Genomic DNA, 25,464 nt, shown 5'->3' on the forward strand with positions numbered 1-25,464 from the left:
GTTTTAGCTGCCAACAAATCTTTCTGCAAATTGTTAAAAACTTAGCTGGTTCTTTACTGTCACTGGATAGAGCAACTAAGCAACTGCTGAGGAATGCCATGAGAAGCAGCTTAAAGCTCAGAAATAAGGACCTTGAGTTAAGACCTTGATTACCTTAACTGTCTCTATGAAGCAGCCAGTGTGTACTAGCTGTGCTGTGTCACTGCACAGCCGGTGTGTGTTATACTTTAGTCCCTTGTACAGGTTGCATCGGATCCTACATTTCCCATAATGCAGCTCGCTAGCATCTTCTGTTAAACCCTCCCTGCCTGATGAACGCCCACAAACCTAATTTAAGCACTGTTTTTCATCATAAATTTGTATTCTACAAGCCCAAGCTGAGCTAATCCTGATGACATCATTATGACATCAAGCTTATTTTGTTATACTTGACAAAACTCCTCCAGAGCCACAGATGAGATTATATTAACTGTTTTCACGGGCTGGTCGGCCCTCCCCTCCCCTAAAGAGTAGTATATTGAGTTTGACATGTGAAATTGATGGATCATCCCTTTAACAGAGGAAACCAAACCGCTCAGCTAGCTTAACAGATAAACAACATACAACAGCTGCACTTAATAAATGCATATGTTGAAGATAGTTTGGTCATGTTTTTTACCTGTTCAAATGAAGCCCTGAACACCACATGAGTCCGTCTCTCTAATGCCACTCTCTGTTCACCTGGCAGCTGATTGGTCGAGGTCGTTATGGCACCGTGTTTCGCGGATGTCTCAATGAGCGCTGCATGGCCGTCAAACTCTTCAGCTCGGCCAACCGGCAGAACTACGCCAACGAGCGCTCCATCTACTGCCTGCCGCTGCTGCAGCAACATGACAACATCGCCCGCTTCCTGACCGCAGATGAGCGGACAACGGCCGATGGACGGCCAGAGTTCCTGATCCTCATGGAGTACTACCCAAACGTAAGAGAGAAAATTCATCTAAACAGTTAGTTAATCTAAACAAAGAGTTGTTGTGACTGTATACAGCAAGGCGCGACTCTGGAGTTCTCCTTTACCAATCATTAGTGACAGATGTATCTGGATACGTTGGTTTCTAGGAGAAGTTAACGTTTGTCATGCTGACTTACAACAACCTTTGCTGCAATGTACATCATGTCAGTGAGCAACACCAGACCTGTTTGAATCACTAAAAATATCAAGTGGTGGAAAGCAACTAAGTACATTTACTCAAGTACTGTATTTAAGTACAGTTTAGAGGTACTTGTACTTTACTTGAGTATTTCCATGTGATTCTACTTTCTACATTTCAGAGGGAAATATTGTACTTTCTACTCCACTACATTTATTTGACAGCTTTAGTTACTTTTCAGATGAAGATTTGACACAATGGATAATATAACAAGCTTTTAAAATACAACACATTGTTAAAGATGAAACCAGTGGTTTCCAACCTTTTTGTCTTTTGACGTCTTACAAAAAGCAGTGTGTAGTCGGGGTCACATTTCACATGTCTATGAGTTGTTAACAGCTCCACCAAATAGTGATTTTTCCCTCTAAACTTCTCACATGCTTTCATTTCAATAAATGTTCAAATGATCCAATATTTCAGCAAAAATCAAAGATTAGAGAAAAAGTCCAAAAACTGAAAACAGATTTGTGTATCAGAACTTTGTTTTTTCTTCTTTCCTCTCCCATTAATCATCTCACCACCCCTCAGATTTATCTGCTGACCCTTTGGAGGGCCCCGACCCCTAGGTTGGGAACCACTGGACTAAACTAGCTAACTGTATATAAAGTAGTGTAAACTAGCTCCACCTCCAGCAGCTACAACAGTAACATTTCAATTCAGTTCAATTCAATTTTATTTATAAAGCACCAAATCACAGAAAAAGTTATCTCGGGGTATTTTTCACATAGAGCAGGTCTAGACTGATCTCCTTAATGTACAGAGACCCAACATTCCTCCATGAGCAGCAGGAAAAACTTCCCTTTAACAGGAAGAAACTTCAAGCAGAACCCGACTCTAGGTGGCGCCGTCTGCCTCGACTGGTTGGGTTGAGAAAGAAGGAGGGAGACACAGAGAAACATAATAACAATAATAACAATAACAGTGATAATAATAATAATAGAAATATGACTAGTAACAATAACAGCAGGAGTGGGTCTCGAGTCAGGACACCCACAGGACCACCACACACCACCACAGCGTCCCTGCCATCGATAAGCAGGGGGTCCAAACTGATCATACTGAGAAAGCACAAAAGACTCGGGGGAAGAGGCTAAGTTAGTGACATGCATTGATGTTACATGAATGCATACAGATGGAGAGGAGGAGGAGGAGAGAGGAGCTCAGTGCATCATGGGAAGTCCCCCAGCAGTCTAGGCCTATAGCAGCATAACTAAGGGCTGATCCAAGGCGAGCCTGGTCGGCCCTAACTATAAGCTTTATCAAAAAGGAAAGTTTGAAGCCGACTCTTAATGTGGGAAAGTGAGTTTGTCATTTTTTTCCTTTGCTGCCACAAAAGTGTAAAAGCAAATTAATTTATTTAATCATAATTTTAACTTAATAACGTTAATTTAACTTATCTAACATAATTTTAGATTTTTGCACAGCATGAGGAGGTAACAGAACTGTAATGTCTGTGTAAAAAATATACTGAATGAAATCCAATCTGTAAGAGAAACACAGAGAAAGTGGAATAATCACATACTACACGTCTGTCATAAAGACGCTTGTAACTAACATTAGAGTTTAAACATTAGTGAGATGTGAAAATGAGTGATCCAAGCTAATGTTAGTCAGCTAATGTGCCATTAAAGATTAGCTTGTTGTATACAATCATATTGTGTGTCTCATCAGTATAAGAATAAATTCACTAAAATCACACACATTCATAACACAGGATGTTTCCAGTTTTATTCAAAAAGATATGTTGTAGTAGAATCACTTTGTTTTAGTTTAGTCACATGAACTCTGTAATGCTCTCCAGAGGATGAATCCTTTAGAGTTTAATGACCCCATGAGCTTTAAACTTTACATGAAGCTCTACTGCTGGATATTAGTCGGACTTTACAGTCTGTTGTTCACATCTCTCGCTCTGTCTGACTCTACATTAGTCTTGTTATTGTGCTGGAAGACGGCGCCTTCACTCCTGCTTCCTGCCTGGAGCCACACACACACACACACACACACACACACACACACTCACACACACACACACACACACACACACACACACACACACACACACACACACACACACAGAGTGTATGGCTGGTTGGCTGGTTTACTGCATTCCTCTGTGGCGGTCAGACAGTAATTAGCGGCTTAACTGTCTGCTTTGTTCACACGCACACACATACAGTATATCAACCGGATATTACCCACTATTTAATATCATATTTAAGCCCATAAACTTTTCTGCCTAAAGGTTTAAGGGCTTGTTCATTTTTCTATGTATATATGTGTTCTCGCAGTGTGGAGACGGGGGGAGTTCAGACACATGTTCCAGTTCAAACAAACAAACAAATTCCTCACAGTGTTTATAATCCACACCAAGAGAAATAGGAACGACTGTCCTTCTAAATATAACAGCAGTAAGCCCTGCAGTAGACGCCGGTGTGTGAAAATCAGTATAGATGTGAGTTCAAAGCATCAATGCAGTCCTACAAAATAAAGCTTTCTAATGATATTCTTCTTCATTTCTTTCTTAATTCTTTCTTTATTCTTATGTGACCAATGGGTTCCTGGACTAACTAACGTACCTCTAACAATATGTGTGTATCTTGTATGTTGTGTTTTAGTAATTTTCTGATTATACAAGTTGACATCAACTCATTTTTAATTGTTTTGTTTCAGAGAGATGAAATACAGGAGGAGAAAATAATAATTTGTGCTTTAAAGTTTTCATTTAGTGTTAACAAGCACACTTAATTTCCTCAGAATTTCCTTAAATATTTTTAGTTCAGTTTTTGATCTTTGATAGATATAGATATAGATATAGATATAGATATACAGATATATAGATATAGATATAGATATATAGATATATAGATATAGATATACAGATATATAGATATAGATATATAGATATATAGATATATAGATATAGATATACAGATATATAGATATAGATATACAGATATATAGATATAGATATACAGATATATAGATATAGATATAGATAGGGATACAGATATATAGATATAGATATATAGATATAGATATAGATAGGGATACAGATATATAGATATAGATATAGATATAGATATAGATATAGATATATAGATATAGATATAGATATATAGATATAGATATAGATATATAGATATAGATATATAGATATAGATATAGATATAGATATATAGATATAGATATACAGATATAGATATATAGATATATAGATATAGATATAGATATAGATATATAGATATAGATATACAGATATAGATATATAGATATAGATATAGATAGGGATACAGATATATAGATATAGATATAGATATATAGATATAGATATAGATAGGGATACAGATATATAGATATAGATATAGATATAGATATACAGATATAGATATATAGATATAGATATAGATATATAGATATAGATATACAGATATAGATATATAGATATATAGATATAGATATAGATATATAGATATAGATATATAGATATAGATATATAGATATAGATATAGATATAGATATATAGATATAGATATATAGATATAGATATAGATATAGATATATAGATATAGATATAGATATATAGATATAGATATATAGATATAGATATAGATATAGATATATAGATATAGATATAGATATATAGATATAGATATAGATATATAGATATATAGATATAGATATATAGATATAGATATAGATATAGATATATAGATATAGATATAGATATAGATATATAGATATAGATATAGATATATAGATATAGATATATAGATATAGATATAGATATATAGATATAGATATAGATATAGATATAGATATAGATAGGGATACAGATATATAGATATAGATATAGATATATAGATATAGATATAGATATAGATATAGATAGGGATACAGATATATAGATATAGATAGAGATGAAAAGAAAAGTTGCAAAACAAAATATTAGTTAAAGTAAAGTATTTAATGTAAACAGCCGTGTTTCTCTGTTTGTTTATCAGGGCTGTCTGTCTCGCTACCTGTCGCTCCACACAGTCAACTGGTTGACGTGCTGCAGGATGACTCACGGTGTGACCAGAGGACTGGCCTTCCTACACACTGAACTTTACAGAGCAGGTACACACACACGGCAGACATGATGTCATCCCTTCATCTCTGTGCTATTCAATGGTCCAATCTGCAGCAGTTTTTTAAAGGTATACTATGCAGGATTTTTACTAAAAAACAATGTAAAGACTACAATAATAATCCCTTTCAATCATCACTTATGACCCACTAGAAGTGTGTGGTAGTGTATCTACAGAGACTCTGCCCCCGCCTGTATTTTCTTGTCTTCTTTTTATTTTGCTGTTTGGGATGCTTCTGGACATGAACCTTTGGGCAGTGGGTGTGTAGCCCCCAGCCAATAACAGCACAGGGTGTGAGGGCAGGACTTGTAGTCTAGGCTTACACTGCTATGTTTTTATTTGATTCAGTTTTTCCCCTGTTTCTCCGTCTCCCCCCTCTGCTGTGTGCTGCTCCTCTGCTGTCGGTGTGTCTATCTGACCAACATACACACCTGCAGAGCAGAGAGTGGGCGTGTTTATGGCTTTGTTCTTGCCAGCACCACTCACTCTCTTCATTCACTCTCTAGCTCGCTCCATCACTGCTCCCTCCGTCTGTCTCGCTCGTTGGGCCAGGGAGGAGGAGCCAACTTTGAATGCTGTGTGTTAACAAACATCATCCAACTATTCCTGCATATAGTAGAACACCTTTAAAGTGGCACTCCACCTAAAGTAACAAACGATGAGGCCCTGCAGGCTTCAAAGGTCACTGTAAAAAGTTAAACTGTGGCTTCAGGGAACACAAAGACAAGAGGACACAAAAACCATAAATGACACATTCAAGAACACATACAGACATCACGCACATACTAACACAGAAAGCATACACTCATTACCCAGAGCACACACTTGAATTTATCGAAATGTTATGGGAAAGCCATTCTAAAAAAGTAGGTTTTGAAACAGTCAACAAACTCAGCTGATCTGATGGAAGTGGGGAGATTGTTCCAAAGTCTGGGTGCAGCAAAAGCACAGTCACCTCTGGTTTTTAGTTTGGTACGTGGTACGGCCAACAGGTTTTGGTTGGAAGACCTGACTGCTCGGTAGTATAAGGGCTTAGTAGCTCAGTAATATAGGCAGGAGCTAAACCGTGTAAGGCCTTATAAGTGATTAAAATAATCTTGAAATCAATCCTGAGCTTCACTGGCAGCCGATGCAGTGAGGCTAAAACAGGAGTGACATGAGATCTACGGCCTGTCCTAGTTAACTGCTGCATTTTGTACAAGCTGAAGACGTGACAGGTCAGCTTGGCTATGACAAGTGAAAAGATAGTTGCAGTAATCGAGATGGGAAAAATGAAGGCATGAATGATATGTTCTAAGTCAGAGGCTGACAATAATGGTCTAATGTTTGCAATGTTCCTGAGTTGAAAAAAGCAGGATTGAACCATTTGATTGACACGGTGTGGGACCAGGAAGGACACTAAAGATAGGAGGTACAGTACCAGAGTACTAGGAAAGTACAGGATAGGGTACAAGAAAGGTTTCTAGGGTATTGGAGGAAGTAGCAGGGCACTAGAGTACCACACAAAAGGGTACACCAGCGTAAGGGTACTGACCAGAGTAATATGGCACTATAAGAGTTCTAGGTAGGGCTCAAGGGTGCTCCATATGGCATGGGACTGATTCTAAAGTCAGGGTTAGGGTTCATTTTCCTCATAATTAGGGTTATGAGCAAGGGTAGTTTGGTATTCCAGGAGGTACAAGATAGGGCATGTGGTATACCTTAGTAAGTATTGACATGATTACTAGTTAGGGTATTGGATAGGGTCAGGGCAGGAATTATACCACGGCCAAACAGCCGGTGCCGTGGATGCCCCAGAGTGTGACCGTAATGCCCTTCAAAAATTAACTACCTACATGGCAAGTTTAGCGTGTCCTAGATTTCCTCATTTAAACTACATGTGACAAAGCAAATAAACAGACTGAACGTTTCCCAATGTCTCCGTCATCATACTGAGCATCAACAGAAGCGCAAGATTTCTCCTGCAAATATATCAATCAATCAATCAATCAATCAATTTTTATTTATATAGCGCCATATCACAACAAAAGTCATCTCAGGGCACTTTTCACATAGAGCAGGTCAAGACCGTACTCTTTAACTTACAGAGACCCAACAATTCCCCCATGAGCAGCACTTGGCGACAGCGGTAAGGAAAAACTCCCCTTTAACGGGTAGAAACCTCAAGCAGACCCCGGCTCTTGGTGGGCGCCATCTGCTTTGACCGGTTGGGTTGAGAGAGAGAAAGAAAGAGGGAAAGGGGGAGGGGGGACAGAAGGATGCCATCAGGACTGTGAAGGACCGCGAAGGTTCGGCCCGGGACTCAGCTTTTCCTGTGAGATGAGAAAGCACAAAAAACTCCGGGGAAGAAGCAAAGTTAGTGACATGCATTGATGTTACATGAATGCATACAGATGGAGAGGAGGAGGAGGAGAGAGGAGCTCAGTGCATCATGGGAAGTCCCCCAGCAGTCTAGGCCTATAGCAGCATAACTAAGGGCTGATCCAAGGCGAGCCTGGTCGGCCCTAACTATAAGCTTTATCAAAAAGGAAAGTTTTAAGCCTACTCTTAAACATAGAGAGGGTGTCTGCACCCCGGACCCAATCTGGAAGATGGTTCCACAGGAGAGGAGCCTGATAGCTGAAGGCTCTGCCTCCCATTCTACTTTTAAAGACTGTAGGGACCACCAGTAAGCCTGCATACTGGGAGCGCAGTGTTCTAGTGGGATAATACGGTACTATGAGCTCTTCAAGATATGATGGTGTCTGATCATTAAGGGCTTTGTAAGTTAGGAGAAGGATTTTAAATTCTATTCTAGATTTTACAGGAAGCCAATGCAGCGAAGCTAAAATGGGAGAAATGTGGTCTCTTTTTCTAGTTTTAGTCAGAACACGTGCAGCTGCATTCTGGACCAGCTGGAGAGTCTTTAGAGACTTGTTAGAGCAGCCTGATAATAAGGAATTGCAATAATCCAGCCTAGAAGTAACAAATGCGTGAATTAGCAGATATTAATCCACAGTAATGTGATATATATAGGAAAATCAACTGAGATGAGAGCAGCAACAACGCTATCAGTATACACAGTCGGCAACCGGAAATGATACAATGCGCTTACCGTAGCACGTCAGCACTAAGACCTTGGAGCTGTCAGGATTAGATACACTGTTGACGTACACTTTAACAGCTAGCCCACTAGCTTACATTAGCTAACAATTAACATTATGTGATAAGCACAGGCAGCTAAACACTGTACATTGTAAGTATTAATACACATTGTGTTTTAAAGTTTAGTCACATACTCTCCTAACAGGCTTTCGGAAACAATCAAAAAATAATATCTCTGGCAGTTAGTATTTATAAGACTGCCTGTGTTTCCTGTCTGTGACAGTGGTAACTCATCTGGCAGCTTGATATATTCTGTTTCTACAGTAGAGACGTCGGAAAATGCTTTGGACTTTGGATTTATTTCCTCTGTGGCATGTTACACGATCCTTGAGCTGTGCTGACTGACTCAAATATGTTCACTATGAACAGACTTTCAGACACTCGCTAGCCCAGCAACATCAATGCTACAAACAACCCATAATGCAAAACTCCGTGTTGAAGTCGGTTTCACACCGGTGATCCATTCATTGAAAAAGACCTGATGTTGTTAACAAGCCATTAGTGGAGTGTGTACGCAAATTAACCTGTAGACCGAAATGCGTAGCCGGTCAAAAATATTCTTGGCAGTAAACTGTTGACATCCTAACCAGGATGTTGCTGTGTGGTGTTAACTTAGCTAACTACGAATGTACATAGTGTTTATAACTTGCTGTGAGACCTGATGGGTCGCTACTTTTTCAGCGTGATGCGACGTTAACACAGGCGTGCACACACACACACACACACACACACACACACACACACACACACACACACACACTTCTCTGAAAGCAGACAGTCACTTCTCAGTTCAGACAGGTCAGGAGTCTGTCGGCTGTTACCTGACTAGCAGCTCTCATCATAGTCTCTCATCAGAAGTTTCTCATCAGTGTGTTTAATGTTTAAAGTGTAAAAAAGTGTTTTAAGTCATTTCTGTGGCTGCTGCGATGATCTCACACTCAAATGCCAGTAGTTGCACATGTGTTAAAACTTGTTTAGATTAATATTGATCACCCTTACCCATTTATAGACTTTATCATTAAACTATAACAATAACAATTCTGTTAATTGTAAACTGTTTTGACTTCATACAATTTAATTATCGCTTATTGTTATTGCACCATTGGTTTTGGCCTTGGTGCCCTACATTTTGGCTGTGATGCCCCAATAAATTTGTATTTATCAAAGGCCAAAGTGGCCTTGCCCTAAAAATGACTTGATTCCAGGCCTGTCGGGCACTAGGGTGATATGGGACGGGGTACTAAGCTATTAGAGTAGTATGTTAGTAGTTAGTAGTTAGTAGTTAGTTAGTATGTCAGGCACTAGGATGCACTAGTATTGTGTTTCTGGTTTTTGGACAACAACAGAGCTTTACAGCACAGAGGAATAAAATGTATTATGGTTTGCATACAAACACAATACTTTTGAATAGAACAGTTCATGGTATTTATTCACAAGAAGAAACACTCACCAGACTTATACTTCAATTAATGAATATGTGCGGATGTTATTCTTTTTAAATATTCTTTTTACATGAGAATAAAAATGTCCTTATATCTTTGCAGTCAGCTGCCTTTCTTTTTTCTGTCTGGTCTCTTTCTTCTCCTCTATTTCTTATCGGTACAAAACGCTGCAGCACAAGCAGGCGTCGGCACGCACAGTCAGAGCTGCTGATGCTGGCTGAATGTTAAACATGTCGGAGGCCAAAGTGACACACTGCACATGATAAAGATAATTAACTGTCTTTCAAACAGAGAGCGGCTGGTGTTCATTACTGCACAGCAGGGAGTCAGACAGACAGAAACAGGCAGAGAGGATGTTAATGTGAGGCAGGCAGCATCACTGCGCCCTCTTCTGGTGACACACAGAACAATAAACCCATTTTACAGTTTTTTTCAAATGTTAACACACATACACGAATTCACTTTTCAAAACTGTTCACACAGCTCAACACATCAGTTAATCTCAAAATGCACTAATGTCACCAAAACACTTGACTACACAATGACCTGAAAAAAACACAAACAACAGTCGGTATCACAATATCACTATTGTCTTTGAAGTATCTTTTATTTATTTATTTCACATAAACCAAGATGTCATTACAACAAGAAGAATGGCACTTCTTTATTCTTTCATTCTTCATCTCTATTTCTTTTTAGATGTAGCAGAATGTAGCAAATTATTTGTTTTGTTAGTTTTTTAAATGCAAATTTCACAGTTTTGCCAGAGGTACATAAACATGTTCAAAACTGATTGTAAATACATTTGGTGTTTGGTGGCGATCCACAGTCCACATTGACTTCTGTTGGGCTGCCTGTGTGAAGACTTTTGAAAAAGTGAACTCACTATTGAGAAATGCAATTGTAGAAAAAACCCTGTAATGTAACCAGTATTTATAAAAGCTGTGTTTAAAGGGCTTTTCAGCTAAGTTTACAGTAAACAGGCTCCTATACAAATCTGCTTTAACTCAGAATATAATGCTGGAATGATTTCTATATAGAACAAACATTATATTAAAGAACAAGAAAGGACACAGAAAGTTCTCCCGTTGGCAGAATGCTATAAGTCAAATCAAATACAGTCAAAGACTACTAATTGCAAATCATTATATTTATTTTGATCCTGCCCTGTTTTGATCATTTATTGGAAGAACACACACCACACTGTAGAGGAGGTATTTACAACCACAACCAAGCAAAAACTCCACAAATATTTAAACCTGGGGTCACTCGATAGATGATTGGATCAACGGGGGCTGCAGGTCTGATTATTTAATTAACTGGGTATCATCATAAAACAACAACAATCTTATCATATCAAATGGTGCAGAACAAGAAAACTGCCACCAGTATTCTATCTAATAACATCCTTCTGCTTTTTTCCAGCAGCCTCAGACTTGTTTCCTGTCAGCTGCTCTTGTTTTACTTTGGAACAATTAATCGGAACACTTCCTGTTTGGCTCCAAATTACTGCTTTCTGATTGGCTGTTGTTCGTAATCAATAATGAGACCTAATTAATGTTTGAATGTCTAATTTCTAACCGTTGCATTTATTAACACTCATAAATATAATTTCTATTCACATGGCTTCTTTGCTCCCTGCACGAGAAACTAATGATAAACATCTTCCAACTGTCCAGTTAAACAACTCTGTTATTTGGCATCCAATGATTTTTAATGATACAACACAGAATAATAATTAACATTAATATTGAGGGAAGACAATTAGCCTACATTTTAATTGATGGGGGGCGGTAAGGTACCTGGATATTGAATAGGGGGGCGCACTGGGACAGAGATAGTTCATCACATACATGATGGAGGAACTGACACTGTGTGATAGTCGGGATCAGGAGGCCGTACTGCAGTACAGCATCAGCCATGATATAAGGACTGTTTAAGATCTATTATTTTTATATATAAATTAGTTTACATTAACATTTTTTATGGACATTTTAAATCTGCCAAGTTGGGAGAGCCGGTAGCGTTCTGCCTAAGACACAAGCCACATAACCACAATACCCGCAGTTCGATTCTGGCAGTGGACCTTTGTCCCGTCCCTGAATTAAATACAAGAATCACAGAAATAAAAAATAAAAAATAAGCGGGCTCCATGTATCAATAAATACCAAATAAATGGGGCAGCACATTCTCCTTAAAAAACATAAACAAAAGCAAATTGTTGGAGTATTTACTTCCTGTTTATATATCTTAAGAAATGTCACAGAAGTGATTTATTCTTTCTCCACTCAGACCAGTATAAACCAGCGGTGGCTCACAGAGACGTGACCAGCAGGAACGTCCTGGTTCGAGCCGATCTGTCCTGCGTCCTTGCCGACTTCGGTCTGTCCATGAGGCTCACAGGAAACCGGCCCTGTTGCCCCGGAGACGACGACACCATGGCCATATCTGAGGTCAGGTCACATGACGGCAGCAGGCGGACAGATTATAACACAGGTTTAAAATAGACATGTTCACCTGTCTATGTGTGCGTGTGCGTGTGCAGGTGGGGACCGTGCGCTACATGGCTCCAGAGGTTCTGGGCGGAGCTTTGAACCTCCGGGACTGTGAGTCGGCGTTGAAGCAGGTGGATGTTTATGCTCTGGGTCTGCTCTACTGGGAGAGCTTCAGGAGGTGCTCTGACCTGTTCCCAGGTGAGACAACATGACGCAAACAACTAGTTACACACACAACTCAAATTTATTTATAAAACAAAAGGTTGATCGTCTATTCTGCTGGATTTACTAAAATCACGCAGTTTGCTGCTTGTTAACGGTCCCTTTTGGGGTAAAATTCTTCTAAAAAAGAATGTAGATGAGATTTACAAGAACCACAAGACAGGTTGTAGTGGGCAAAAGGAACTTGCATTAAATGTTGCCTTATATATAAAACTAAAAACTGAGTATTAGAAACAAAAAATAAGCAATTAAGTTTTATTAAGGCACACAATATCTGATTACTGTAATGCAAACTTGAATTTGAACTTCATCAGTGAACTATTAAATCTCTGAAGGCCATGGGTGGAATTTTTCACTGCAGTAGTTGGCTGCTATGTGATTGTACAGAGTTGCTCTTCAGTTTTCTAAATAAATAAACAAATGTGGCCAAGGCTACAACGCACAGGTATGAGTGGGCCTAGAGACAAGCAGCATGTGCCAATAGTCATGATCAACACAACAGATACAGTATTACTAGCCTTGAAAGTTTGTGAACCCTTTAGAATTTTCTGTATTTCTGCATAAATATGACCTAAAACATGATCAGATATTTATACAAGTCCTAAAACTAGATAAAGGGAACCCAATTAAACAAATGAGACAAAAAATAAACTTTATCATTTATTTATTGAGGAAAATTATCTAATCTTGTACCCACATATTTGTATGAGGTAAAAGTATGTGAACCTTTGCTTTCAGTAACTGGTGTGACCCCCTTATACAGCAATAACTTCAACCAAACATTTACAGTAACTCTTCATCAGCCCATCACATCAGCTTGGAGGAATTTTAGCTCGTTCCTCTTCACAGAACAGTCTCAGCTCAGGGATGCTGGTGGGCTTCTCACCATGAACTACATGTTTCAGGTCCTTCCACAGCATTTCTACAGGATTAAGGTCAGGACTTTGACTCGGCCGTTCCAAAACATTATCTTCCTTCTGCTCTAACCATTATTTGGTAGAACGATTTGTGTGTTTAGGGTTGTTGTCTTACTGCATGACTCACTTTCTGTTGAGCTTCAGTTCACAGACGGATATCTTGACATTTTCCTGTAGAATCTGCTGGTACGACTCAGAACTCACAGCTCCATCAATGATTACAAGCTGTCCTGGTTCAGAGGCAGCAAAGCAGCCCAAACCATGATACCACCACCATGTTTCACAGATGGGTTCAGGTTCTTACGCTGGAATGCAGTGTTTGCTCATCACCAAACATAATGTTTCTTGTTCAAGCTGAAGAGTTTGATTTTGGTCTCATCCATCCACAGAACATTGTTCTAATCACCTTCTGGCTCCACGTGGTCTTTAGTGAACCGTAGACGGCAGCAATGTTCTTTTTGGAGAGAATTCAGTTTCTCCTTGCAACTCTGCCATGAACACCATTGATGTTCAATGTTCTCCTGATGGTGGACTCATTAACATCGACTGTAGCCACTGCAAGAGAGACCTTTAGTGTCCTAGATGTTACCCTGGGGTCTGTTGTGGCCTCCCGGTGTATTACACGCCTGCTCTTGGTGTGATTTTTGTTGTTCAATCACTCCTGGGGAGGGTAACAGTGCTGTTGGATGTCTTCAATTTATACATGATCTGCCTGACAGTTGACTGGTGGAGTCCAAACTCTTTAGAAATGGTTTTGTAACTTTCCAGCCTGGTGAGCACCAACAACTCTTCTTCTAATGTCGTCAGAAATCTCCTTTGTTTGAGCCATGACACACTTCCACAAACCTGTGTTGTGAAGCTCAGAGTTTGACAGTGAAGACCCAGATTTCTCTTCTTTAAATAAGGCAGGGCCTCCCAGACTCACACTGGATTGTCATCCCATTGATTGAAACACACAACTCTAATTTCCCCTTCAAATGTATTGATAATGCTCAAGGTTCACATACTTTTGCCACCCACAAATAAGTGTCATTGGATCATTTTCCTCAATAAATAAATTAACAAGTGTAAGATTTTTGTCTCATTTGTTTAACTGGTGTCTCTTTATGTAGTTTTAGGACTTGAATAGGAATCTGATCATGTTTTAGGTCATATTTATGCAGAAATAGCACAAATTCGAAAGGGTTCACAAACTTTTAAGCAGCGTTTGCATGTCGCAGACATGATTGGCAGTATGACTGATGTACACAAAAGTCAGTGGAAATCAATAAATGTGACCTGTGGCTGAAGAAGGAAGAGAAAGTCTTTTGTGGTGTTCACAATTTGTCCCTGCTGCTTTTCTCGCTGCTTGTCTCCTTTGGAGTGCGTGGTCATTTATGCTTTGACACATTGTTATTGATTATTAGTAAGTACAAACGTAAAATCTATCATTAAATGTATCAAAACGATTTTTAAAATTGAGAATATATTTTAAGCTGGTACTGCCACTGCTGAAGGCTGCAACTAAATTTTTCCTTCCTTTGTTAAGTTTTTACACTAACGTGTCTGCATTTACCTCAAAATTAACTTCCATTTCAACACATCTAAATGGTAAATGGCTGCATTTATATAGTGCTTTTATCCAAAGCGCTTTACAATGTTTTTCTGCTGCTCACTCACCCATTCACACACACTCACATTGATGGTGGCAAGCTACCACACAGGGTGCTGACACAACCATCGGGAGTAATTTGGGGTTCAGGACACCGACATGCGGACAGGAGAAGTCGGGGGTCAAACCATCAACCTTCTGATTAGAGGACTTAGCATTTATCATGACAACATACATGATGATATGCAGTGCATTGTGTAGAATCTCTTAATATGTGCTAAACTTATGCACAGTATCAAAGTCATGGAAATATATATGTGCAACACATTACTGCTGAGTAATGTGTGTAGCCACGTAGCTAATGTGTTTATTGTGTGTGTGCAGGTGAAGCAGTACCTGATTACCAGCTGGCATTCCAGGCAGAGCTGGGGAATCATCCGAGCTTCGAGGAGATGCAGATCCTTGTCACCAGAGAGAAATACCGACCAAGGTTCCCCGAAGCGTGGAAGGAGAACAGCCTGGTCTGTTTTACTGTTCTCATCAGTTTCCATTCAAAGATAAACTCTCTGACTTTGTTGACATGCAGACACGCATCTGAAAATCCCAAACTTTCTTCTCAGCAATTATGGCATGTTTAAAAAATCTGAAAGAATACATGTAAATCTTACCTGAAACATAACCCAGTTCAATCCTTGAACTCACCAAACCAACTTCCTGACAAAGACGTTGGTTCTGTGGGGATTTTCTTGTCCTTGAAGTTGTCTTCTCAGGCTACACTTCCTCCCAGCCTGTTTTTGGTCTCTTGCGAGCTCTACCAGGGGAATCTCGTCAGACCATATTTGAGCAGATATCTCAACATGTTGCTGCTCCAGACTAAACAAGACTACAATACATTAAAATAAAATCCAGTTGGGCGCAAGGCTGGTCCACAAAGATATTGTGAAACAAAAACCTTTATCCTCGTGAAGTTTAATGTGCAGCATCATCCCAAAATCACAAATTGATTGACGTCTGTCTGTGCAGATACTACATCACTTCTTATTCATACAAAATTGTTGATATTTTGTACATACTACATACAGTTGACGTGTAGATTTGGGAGTGTTGCAACCATTTTTGTGGAGCTTCTTGGTAGGAAAACCAACCTAACTAAATTAAGGCAAAAAGAGGGTTCACCATCCTGCGCACATGACTCAGGTTTACAGACTAGCTCTGCAATGGTCATTCTCATGAGAAATACTACAGTATAATACCCGCTAACTTTACATTTTACACTTTACAACAATAATACAATATAATACCCGCTAACTTTACATTTTACACTTTACAACAGCAATAATACAGTATAATACCCGCTAACTTTACATTTTACACTTTACATACATAATCCAGTATAACACCTGTTAACTTTACATTTTACACTTTACATACATAATCCAGTATAATACCTGCTAACTTTACATTTTACACTTTACAACAGCAATAATCCAGTATAATACCTGCTAACTTTACATTTTAATCTTTACAACAACAATACAGTATAATACCTGCCAACTTTACATTTTACACTTTACATACATAATCCAGTATAATACCTGCTAACTTTACATTTTACACTTTACAACAACAATACAGTATAATACCTGCTAACTTTACATTTTACACTTTACAACAGCAATAATCCAGTATAATACCTGCAAACTTTACATTTTAATCTTTACAACAACAATACAGTATAATACCTGCTAACTTTACATTTTACACTTTACAACAGCAATAATCCAGTATAATACCTGCAAACTTTACATTTTAATCTTTACAACAACAATACAGTATAATACCTGCCAACTTTACACTTTACACTTTAAATACATAATACAGTATAATAACTGCTAACTTAACATTTTACACTTTACAACAATAATGCAGTATAATACCTGCAAACTTTAAATTTTACACCTTACAACAACAATAATACAGTATAATACCTGCTAACTTTACATTTTCATCTTTACAACTATAATACAGTAAATAAAAACTTGCTAATTTTACATTTTACACTTTATAACAATAATACTGTATAATACCTGCAAACTTTAAATTTTACACTTTACAACAATAATATAATACCCGCGAACTTTAAATTTTACACTTTACAACAATAATATAATACCTGCAAACTTTAAATTTTACACTTTACAACAATAATATAATACCTGCAAACTTTAAATTTTACACTTTACAACAATAATATAATACCTGCAAACTTTAAATTTTACACTTTACAACAATAATATAATACCCGCGAACTTTACATTTTACACTTTATAACAATAATACTGTATAATACCTGTTAACTCTATATTTTACACTTTACAACAATTTATGGAAACACCATAAAAAAGACATTTTGGGCTTCAGTAATAAACAAAAGGTGTAAATGAATGTACCTGTGTGTAACTGTGTACCTGTGTGTGTGTGTGCGCAGGCGTTGCGTTCCCTGAAGGAGACGATGGAGGACTGCTGGGATCAGGATGCTGAAGCTCGACTCACTGCTCAGTGTGCAGAGGAGAGACTGTCTGAACTCACACTGCTGAGTACACACACTGCAATACACAACCACAGGTACACACACACTGCAATACACAACCAGAGGTACACACACACTGCAATACACAACCACAGGTACACACACACTGCAATACACAACCACAGGTACACACACACTGCAATACACAACCCCCTCCACACACACACACACACACACACACACACACACACACTGCAATACACAACCTACTCCACACACACACACATACACACTGCAATACACAACCACAGGTACACACACACTGCAATACACAACCACAGGTACACACACACTGCAATACACAACCACAGGTACACACACACTGCAATACACAACCCCCTCCACACACACACACACACACACACACACACACACACTGCAATACACAACCTACTCCACACACACACACATACACACTGCAATACACAACCACAGGTACACACACACTGCAATACACAACCCCCTCCACACACACACACACACACACATATACACACTATAATACACAACCCCCTCCACACAAACACACACACACATACACACTATAATACACAACCTACTCCACACACACACACATACACACTGCAATACACAACCACAGGTACACACACACTGCAATACACAACCCCCTCCACACACACACACACACACACATATACACACTATAATACACAACCTACTCCACACACACACACACACACACACACTGCAATACACAACCACAGGTACACACACACTGCAATACACAACCCCCTCCACACACACACACACACACACACATACACACTATAATACACAACCCCCTCCACACACACACACACACACACACACACTGCAATACACAACCACAGGTACACACACACTATAATACACAACCTACTCCACACATACACACACACACACTATAATACACAACCTACTCCACACACACACACACACACACACACACTGCAATACACAACCACAGGTACACACACACTACAATACACAACCTACTCCACACACATACACACACACACACACACACACACTGCAATATACAACCACACACACACCTCTCTCTCTTGCAGGAATCTGTCTCTCGGCTGCTGGCCTCCTCAGGTTAGCTACGCCTCCTCCTACATCGAGGATCTCCAGGTGGGTTTGGTCAAGAATCTCCAGGGAGACGGCCACCAAGTATCAGTCGTCAAAACAACCACAAGCGGAGCAGAAGGACTCGAGAAAAACAGGAACTCCATCAACTATGAACGGCAACAAGCGCAGGTAACCGCTCGACAGGTGTTAAAGTAAAAACCAAACGTTCAGTCATGATGTTTCTTAATCGCTCTCTCTCTCTCTGTTGGTCTGTCAGAGTCAGGCTCGCTCGGCCAGTTCAGACAGCTGTGTGTCAACTGCTGCTGCCATGACGCCCGTCACCGCCCTCTGCACCATCTCTGAGTCTGAACACACTGGTGCGTCACGCTGACACACACACACACACACATTAAAGAGCCGTTCACACAAACAATAACTATAATGATAATTATAAATACATAGTTTTTAAAAATCAATCTAGCTCAAGTGGAAGGCAGAGTTCATACTACAGCCAGAGGTGATTTCTTCAGATAAGTTTGTCTCTCTTTATTATACAATTATGCTGGAACTTTGTTCCCCATTATAATATAAAAAACAACAAGTTAGCACCCCTGTTAGGCTTCAGATTCATGCTCATACCACAGTGCAATAAAAGCTGGTCGTCTGTGATGCAGTTTGATCTGTAAATACTGGAACATCACAGCAACTAGTGTCCTGAAATACTTCTGAGCAACACAGTAAATCACCGACCGCCTTTGAACCTTTACAGCAGTAACAAGTCATCAATATCCATTTTCTTAAGCTGCCAACACAGCTTGAGTGTGCAGCGCGTGGTCGGTGCCACTGTTTACAGAACGTTATTGTTCACAAGTGTGGATGCACACATTGTTATGGTTATAGTTATTGTTATGGTTATAGTTATTGTTATTGTTATAGTTATTGTTATGGTTATAGTTATTGTTATGGTTATAGTTATTGTTATAGTTATTGTTATGGTTATAGTTATTGTTATTGTTATGGTTATAGTTATTGTTATAGTTATTGTTATGGTTATAGTTATTGTTATTGTTATGGTTATAGTTATTGTTATAGTTATTGTTATGGTTATAGTTATTGTTATGGTTATAGTTATTGTTATTGTTATAGTTATTGTTATGGTTATAGTTATTGTTATTGTTATAGTTATTGTTATGTTATAGTTATTGTTATTGTTATAGTTATTGTTATGGTTATAGTTATTGTTATTGTTATAGTTATTGTTATTGTTATTGTTATAGTTATTGTTATTGTTATAGTTATTGTTATGTTATAGTTATTGTTATTGTTATAGTTATTGTTATGTTATAGTTATTGTTATGGTTATAGTTATTGTTATTGTTATAGTTATTGTTATGTTATAGTTATTGTTATTGTTATAGTTATTGTTATGTTATAGTTATTGTTATTGTTATAGTTATTGTTATGGTTATAGTTATTGTTATTGTTATAGTTATTGTTATGTTATAGTTATTGTTATTGTTATTGTTATAGTTATTGTTATTGTTATAGTTATTGTTATGGTTATAGTTATTGTTATTGTTATTGTTATGTTATAGTTATTGTTATTGTTATGGTTATAGTTGTTGTTATTGTTATGGTTATAGTTATTGTTATTGTTATTGTTATAGTTATTGTTATTGTTATGGTTATAGTTATTGTTATGGTTATAGTTATTGTTATTGTTATAGTTATTGTTATTGTTATAGTTATTGTTATTGTTATAGTTATTGTTATTGTTATAGTTATTGTTATGTTATAGTTATTGTTATTGTTATGGTTATAGTTGTTGTTATTGTTATGGTTATAGTTATTGTTATTGTTATGGTTATAGTTATTGTTATTGTTATTGTTATTGTTATGGTTATAGTTATTGTTATTGTTATAGTTATTGTTATGGTTATAGTTATTGTTATGGTTATAGTTGTTGTTATGGTTATAGTTATTGTTATGGTTATTGTTATGGTTATAGTTATTGTTATAGTTATTGTTATGGTTATAGTTGTTGTTATGGTTATAGTTGTTGTTATGGTTATAGTTATTGTTATAGTTATTGTTATGGTTATTGTTATGGTTATAGTTATTGTTATAGTTATTGTTATGGTTATAGTTGTTGTTATGGTTATAGTTGTTGTTATGGTTATAGTTATTGTTATAGTTATTGTTATGGTTATAGTTATTGTTATAGTTATTGTTATGGTTATAGTTGTTGTTATGGTTATAGTTATTGTTATGGTTATAGTTATTGTTATAGTTATTGTTATGGTTATAGTTGTTGTTATGGTTATAGTTGTTGTTATGGTTATAGTTATTGTTATAGTTATTGTTATGGTTATAGTTGTTGTTATGGTTATAGTTGTTGTTATAGTTATTGTTATGGTTATAGTTGTTGTTATGGTTATAGTTGTTGTTATGGTTATAGTTATTGTTATAGTTATTGTTATGGTTATAGTTATTGTTATAGTTATTGTTATGGTTATAGTTGTTGTTATGGTTATAGTTGTTGTTATGGTTATAGTTATTGTTATGGTTATAGTTATTGTTATAGTTATTGTTATGGTTATAGTTGTTGTTATGGTTATAGTTGTTGTTATGGTTATAGTTATTGTTATAGTTATTGTTATGGTTATAGTTGTTGTTATGGTTATAGTTGTTGTTATAGTTGTTGTTATGGTTATAGTTATTGTTATAGTTATTGTTATGGTTATAGTTGTTGTTATGGTTATAGTTCTTGGTGTGGTTATAGTTGTTGTTATGGTTATAGTTGTTGTTATGGTTATAGTTCTTGTTATGGTTATAGTTATTGTTATGGTTATAGTTATTGTTATGGTTATAGTTCTTGTTATGGTTATAGTTATTGTTATGGTTATAGTTGTTGTTATGGTTATAGTTCTTGGTGTGGTTATAGTTGTTGTTATGGTTATAGTTCTTGTTATGGTTATAGTTCTTGTTATGGTTATAGTTATTGTTATGGTTATAGTTCTTGTTATGGTTATAGTTATTGTTATGGTTATAGTTCTTGTTATGGTTATAGTTATTGTTATGGTTATAGTTATTGGTGTGGTTATAGTTATTGTTATGGTTATAGTTCTTGTTATGGTTATAGTTATTGGTGTGGTTATAGTTATTGTTATGGTTATAGTTCTTGTTATGGTTATAGTTATTGTTATGGTTATAGTTCTTGGTGTGGACGGCCCTTAATACTGATGTTTGAGAAAGCACCAGAGTAATGCATTGAATATAAAGTCACTGAAATTTGATTTCTTCTCACTTTTTGTGTCATGAAATTTTAACTATAATGAAACTGACACTATTCTGCTTGTTTCTTCATGTTTCTAAAAAGAAGATAAAATGGTTTTTGGACACATCTGTGGAAAAGCCTCTGAGTAAACCAACATTTTAGTGCTCGTGTTGCTCAGAGATGAGTTGTTATCATTCGTAGAGTGCTTCATACTGTACAGCATAGCAACACTCATACAAGATGTTCTTCTTCCTCTTGTTTCAACCAGCATACAATAAATGAAACTTACATTTCTCTTTTTTGGCAATTTTAATTTCTGTGTGACTTTAAACAACCACCCCCACAAGATTAAAAAAACTCAAACCTCCTCTGAATTTGCCCGGACCTCTCTATCCACACAAAGCACTTCAATCAGCTAATTTCAGACCGAAATAGACTCATTAAAGTGGAATCGCAGCAATCAGTGGATTCTGTGTGGGTTGTAAAATTTTAGTAGGCAATCTAAAACGTTAGTGTGGACAGAAATCCATTTGACACTTGAACTGCAGTTTAATATTTAACAGAAATATTGTATACTGTATGTGTAGTAAGTGTCCCTGCTGTCCTCCAGGTGGCACCGTTCCCAGTGGCCCAGTCTGCCTGCAGCTGACAGAAGAAGACCTAGAGGCCACAAAACTCAACCCCAAAGAGGTTTTTATTTTTATTTAGGGCCTGAGCACAAAAGTGCCAGGAAACTATTGTTTTTGTAAAGATTATTATCATTATTATTATTATTATGTTGTTGTTGTTGTTGTTGTTGTTGTTGTTGTTGTTATTATTATTATTATTATTATTATTATTATTATTATTATTATTATTATCTCCCCACGCCATTGCATTTTTTAGGGGCTTGGGATGCTCAAAAACTCACAAAAATTGGCTCACACGTCAGAACTGGTGAAAATTGCAAAGTTATGTGACAAACATCATCCAGTTTACATGAAATGTACATGATGTGATCTACACATTATATCCAGCAACATGATGTATAATTAATGGGTGTTCTCTGGCACCACACAGTGGACACAGGAAGTGATAGTCATCTCCTACATGCAATGTCCAATATTAATGAAAATGTATATCCATGTCAGTTGCCCTCTGGTTAATGTATTGCTGCATTAATATTTCACTTAGGGACTGTTTGTTATTTATCGGGGGGGGGGGGGGGGGGTGGTGGCTCACCCTGAGTGACTGGAGAAAAATGCATGACACTCCCTCCACCATAAATAACCATATTTTTACCATATTTTATACTGAATACCATATTTTTACCTCTGACAATTCCAGCTCTGAAACTCCAGCTCCTCCAACTTAGGCATATTGCTAAAGTTAAACATTTTTTATCCCAGGTGGACCTTGAAAAAGTCATCCATGCTTTTATTTCGTCATGTCTAGATTATTGTAACGCTCTGTACTCAAGGCTCAGCCAATCTCAGCCATCTCCCATCTCCAGCTCTGCCAGACTTTTAATGACAAGACCATATCACTTCACTGGTTACCTGTTAGATATAGAATTGATTTTAAAATTTTACTAATTGCTTTTAAAGCCCTACATGGGCTTGCTCCCACTTACATCACAGATTTACTTGTACCCTATGAGTCTAGTTGCTGCCTGTGTTCCTTCCTTATTGTCCCCACAGCCCACCTCATTACTAAAGGATACTGTGCATTTGCGGTTAGAGCCCCGCTACTGTGGAGTTCCCTACCTGAGGAACTAGCAAACTCAGTACCCTGTTTTAAATCAATCCTCAAAACTTACTTTTACAGAAAGGCGTTTTTACAGTAAATCCATTGGTTATCTGTTTTACCTATACCTTTTATACTCTCTGTTTTATCAGGTCCTATGTTCTATGTTTTTGTTTTTGTTTATGTCTCTGTTGTTTTTACTTTGTTCTATGTTTTTACTTTGTTATTGCTTTTTATCATGACAGTGTAATTTATCTTATTCTGTACTTTGTAACTATGTTTTGAAAAGTGTTATACAAATAAAGTTATTATTATTATTAAAAGTGCCCTGAGATAACTTCTGTTGTGTTTTGGGGCTATATAAATAAAATGGAATTGACTTCAATTGACTTAACATATTTAACCTCTGTCAACATCTTTAAATTCGTATATTTCTGTTAACATCTTTAACATTTTTAAAATCTTTAACATCTCTCAATGTGTCTCTGCAGGTTGATATGAACCTGAGGGAAAGTTCTGATGAAAACCTGATGGAGCGTTCGCAGAAACAGTTTGGTTCAAGAGAGCAACCAACTACCAACCTGCTGTTCCATCAGATACTACAAACTACAGAGGTACTACTACCATTGAATACACACACTACTGCGATATAGTACAACTACTGCCTCACTGAATCGCCTGTGTGGCTGCCATCTATTGTAACCTGAGATCTTTTCCTTTGTTGCTCCAGGTGAACAGCCCAGAGGTGACTACTCATGGTGAGGGAAGTGGTGTTGGTTGGGTTGATATCCCTCCTTCCTCCTTCATCCACCCCCTCCCGAAACAGCAGAACCTGCCCCAGAGGCCCACCAGCCTCCACCTCCTTTCCCAAACTAAGGAGACCACGTCAGCTTCCTCTCGCCTCAAGCTGGGGAAGCTCAAGTTGAACCACAGACAGGTAGGATCTGATCTGATGGAGTTTAACTGGTCATCCACCTAAAATCAATCTTAAAGCATCAAACAGTCACTGTCTGTTGACTTATTCACCAGAAGCTGGGTAGAGTATGGCACAGTAAGCCCTGTCAAGGTTCTGGGTGCTCTTCCTGACCTTGTCATATTTGTGTCATCTTGTCTGTGTTGATCTATGAAGAATGAATCCTCCCTTTGTCATATTTGACATCTTTAAGTCTTCTGGCTGCATCCATCACTCCTTCTACTGTGAAATCTAATTGTGTGAAGGAACCTATGCTGTGTGCCTCTTTCCAACCTACCCGGCTAGTTTTTAGTTTCTGGTTGTCGGAGCTGGAGAATCCAAAACTCTATGAACTTTTTGTGCCCTCCAGTTTCCCTCAGGTTAATCACCAAGCTTTTGAATCAACTTTGATTTGCATAGTCCTGCAGATGTTCTGTGAATTCAGTCCATGTTTTGTCCAGAGTTAGTAAGTGCTTTTCTGCACTAGTTGACATATTTTCCTCTGTTCTTTGCTAACTCATCACTGACTTCTTTCAAACCCTGGGATGTTATGATGTTTACCGTCATAAACTCAAGAACTTTGATCAAGTTCCAAGCTAAAAGTAGCTGCAGGTGTTTCTTTTTTGAAAGTTGTAAAGAAGTCATTTTGCCCACAAGCTCACACTTTCCATTAAACTACAGTATATCGACAACAGGAGTAAATGTATATTGAAGGATG

The 25,464-nt window shown here is 37.5% G+C and overlaps 1 protein-coding gene across 2 annotated transcripts in view; it reads left to right on the forward strand.

Annotated features, from left to right (window-relative positions):
• Positions 1–25,464, forward strand: part of LOC121907419 (bone morphogenetic protein receptor type-2-like) — a 47,030-nt gene that overhangs the window by 14,579 nt on the left and 6,987 nt on the right. For both annotated transcript variants that reach the window (XM_042426973.1, XM_042426974.1), the window contains exons 7-17: positions 728–961; positions 5,192–5,306; positions 12,196–12,356; positions 12,449–12,596; positions 15,513–15,649; positions 17,617–17,753; positions 18,789–18,981; positions 19,070–19,169; positions 22,680–22,759; positions 24,286–24,408; positions 24,525–24,731. In XM_042426973.1, coding sequence (XP_042282907.1) covers positions 728–961; positions 5,192–5,306; positions 12,196–12,356; positions 12,449–12,596; positions 15,513–15,649; positions 17,617–17,753; positions 18,789–18,981; positions 19,070–19,169; positions 22,680–22,759; positions 24,286–24,408; positions 24,525–24,731 — 1,635 coding nt within the window. The remainder of the gene's footprint in view (positions 1–727; positions 962–5,191; positions 5,307–12,195; positions 12,357–12,448; positions 12,597–15,512; positions 15,650–17,616; positions 17,754–18,788; positions 18,982–19,069; positions 19,170–22,679; positions 22,760–24,285; positions 24,409–24,524; positions 24,732–25,464) is intronic.

The sequence above is a fragment of the Thunnus maccoyii genome, chromosome 11, assembly GCF_910596095.1.
Source record: "Thunnus maccoyii chromosome 11, fThuMac1.1, whole genome shotgun sequence".
NCBI lineage: Eukaryota > Metazoa > Chordata > Actinopteri > Scombriformes > Scombridae > Thunnus > Thunnus maccoyii.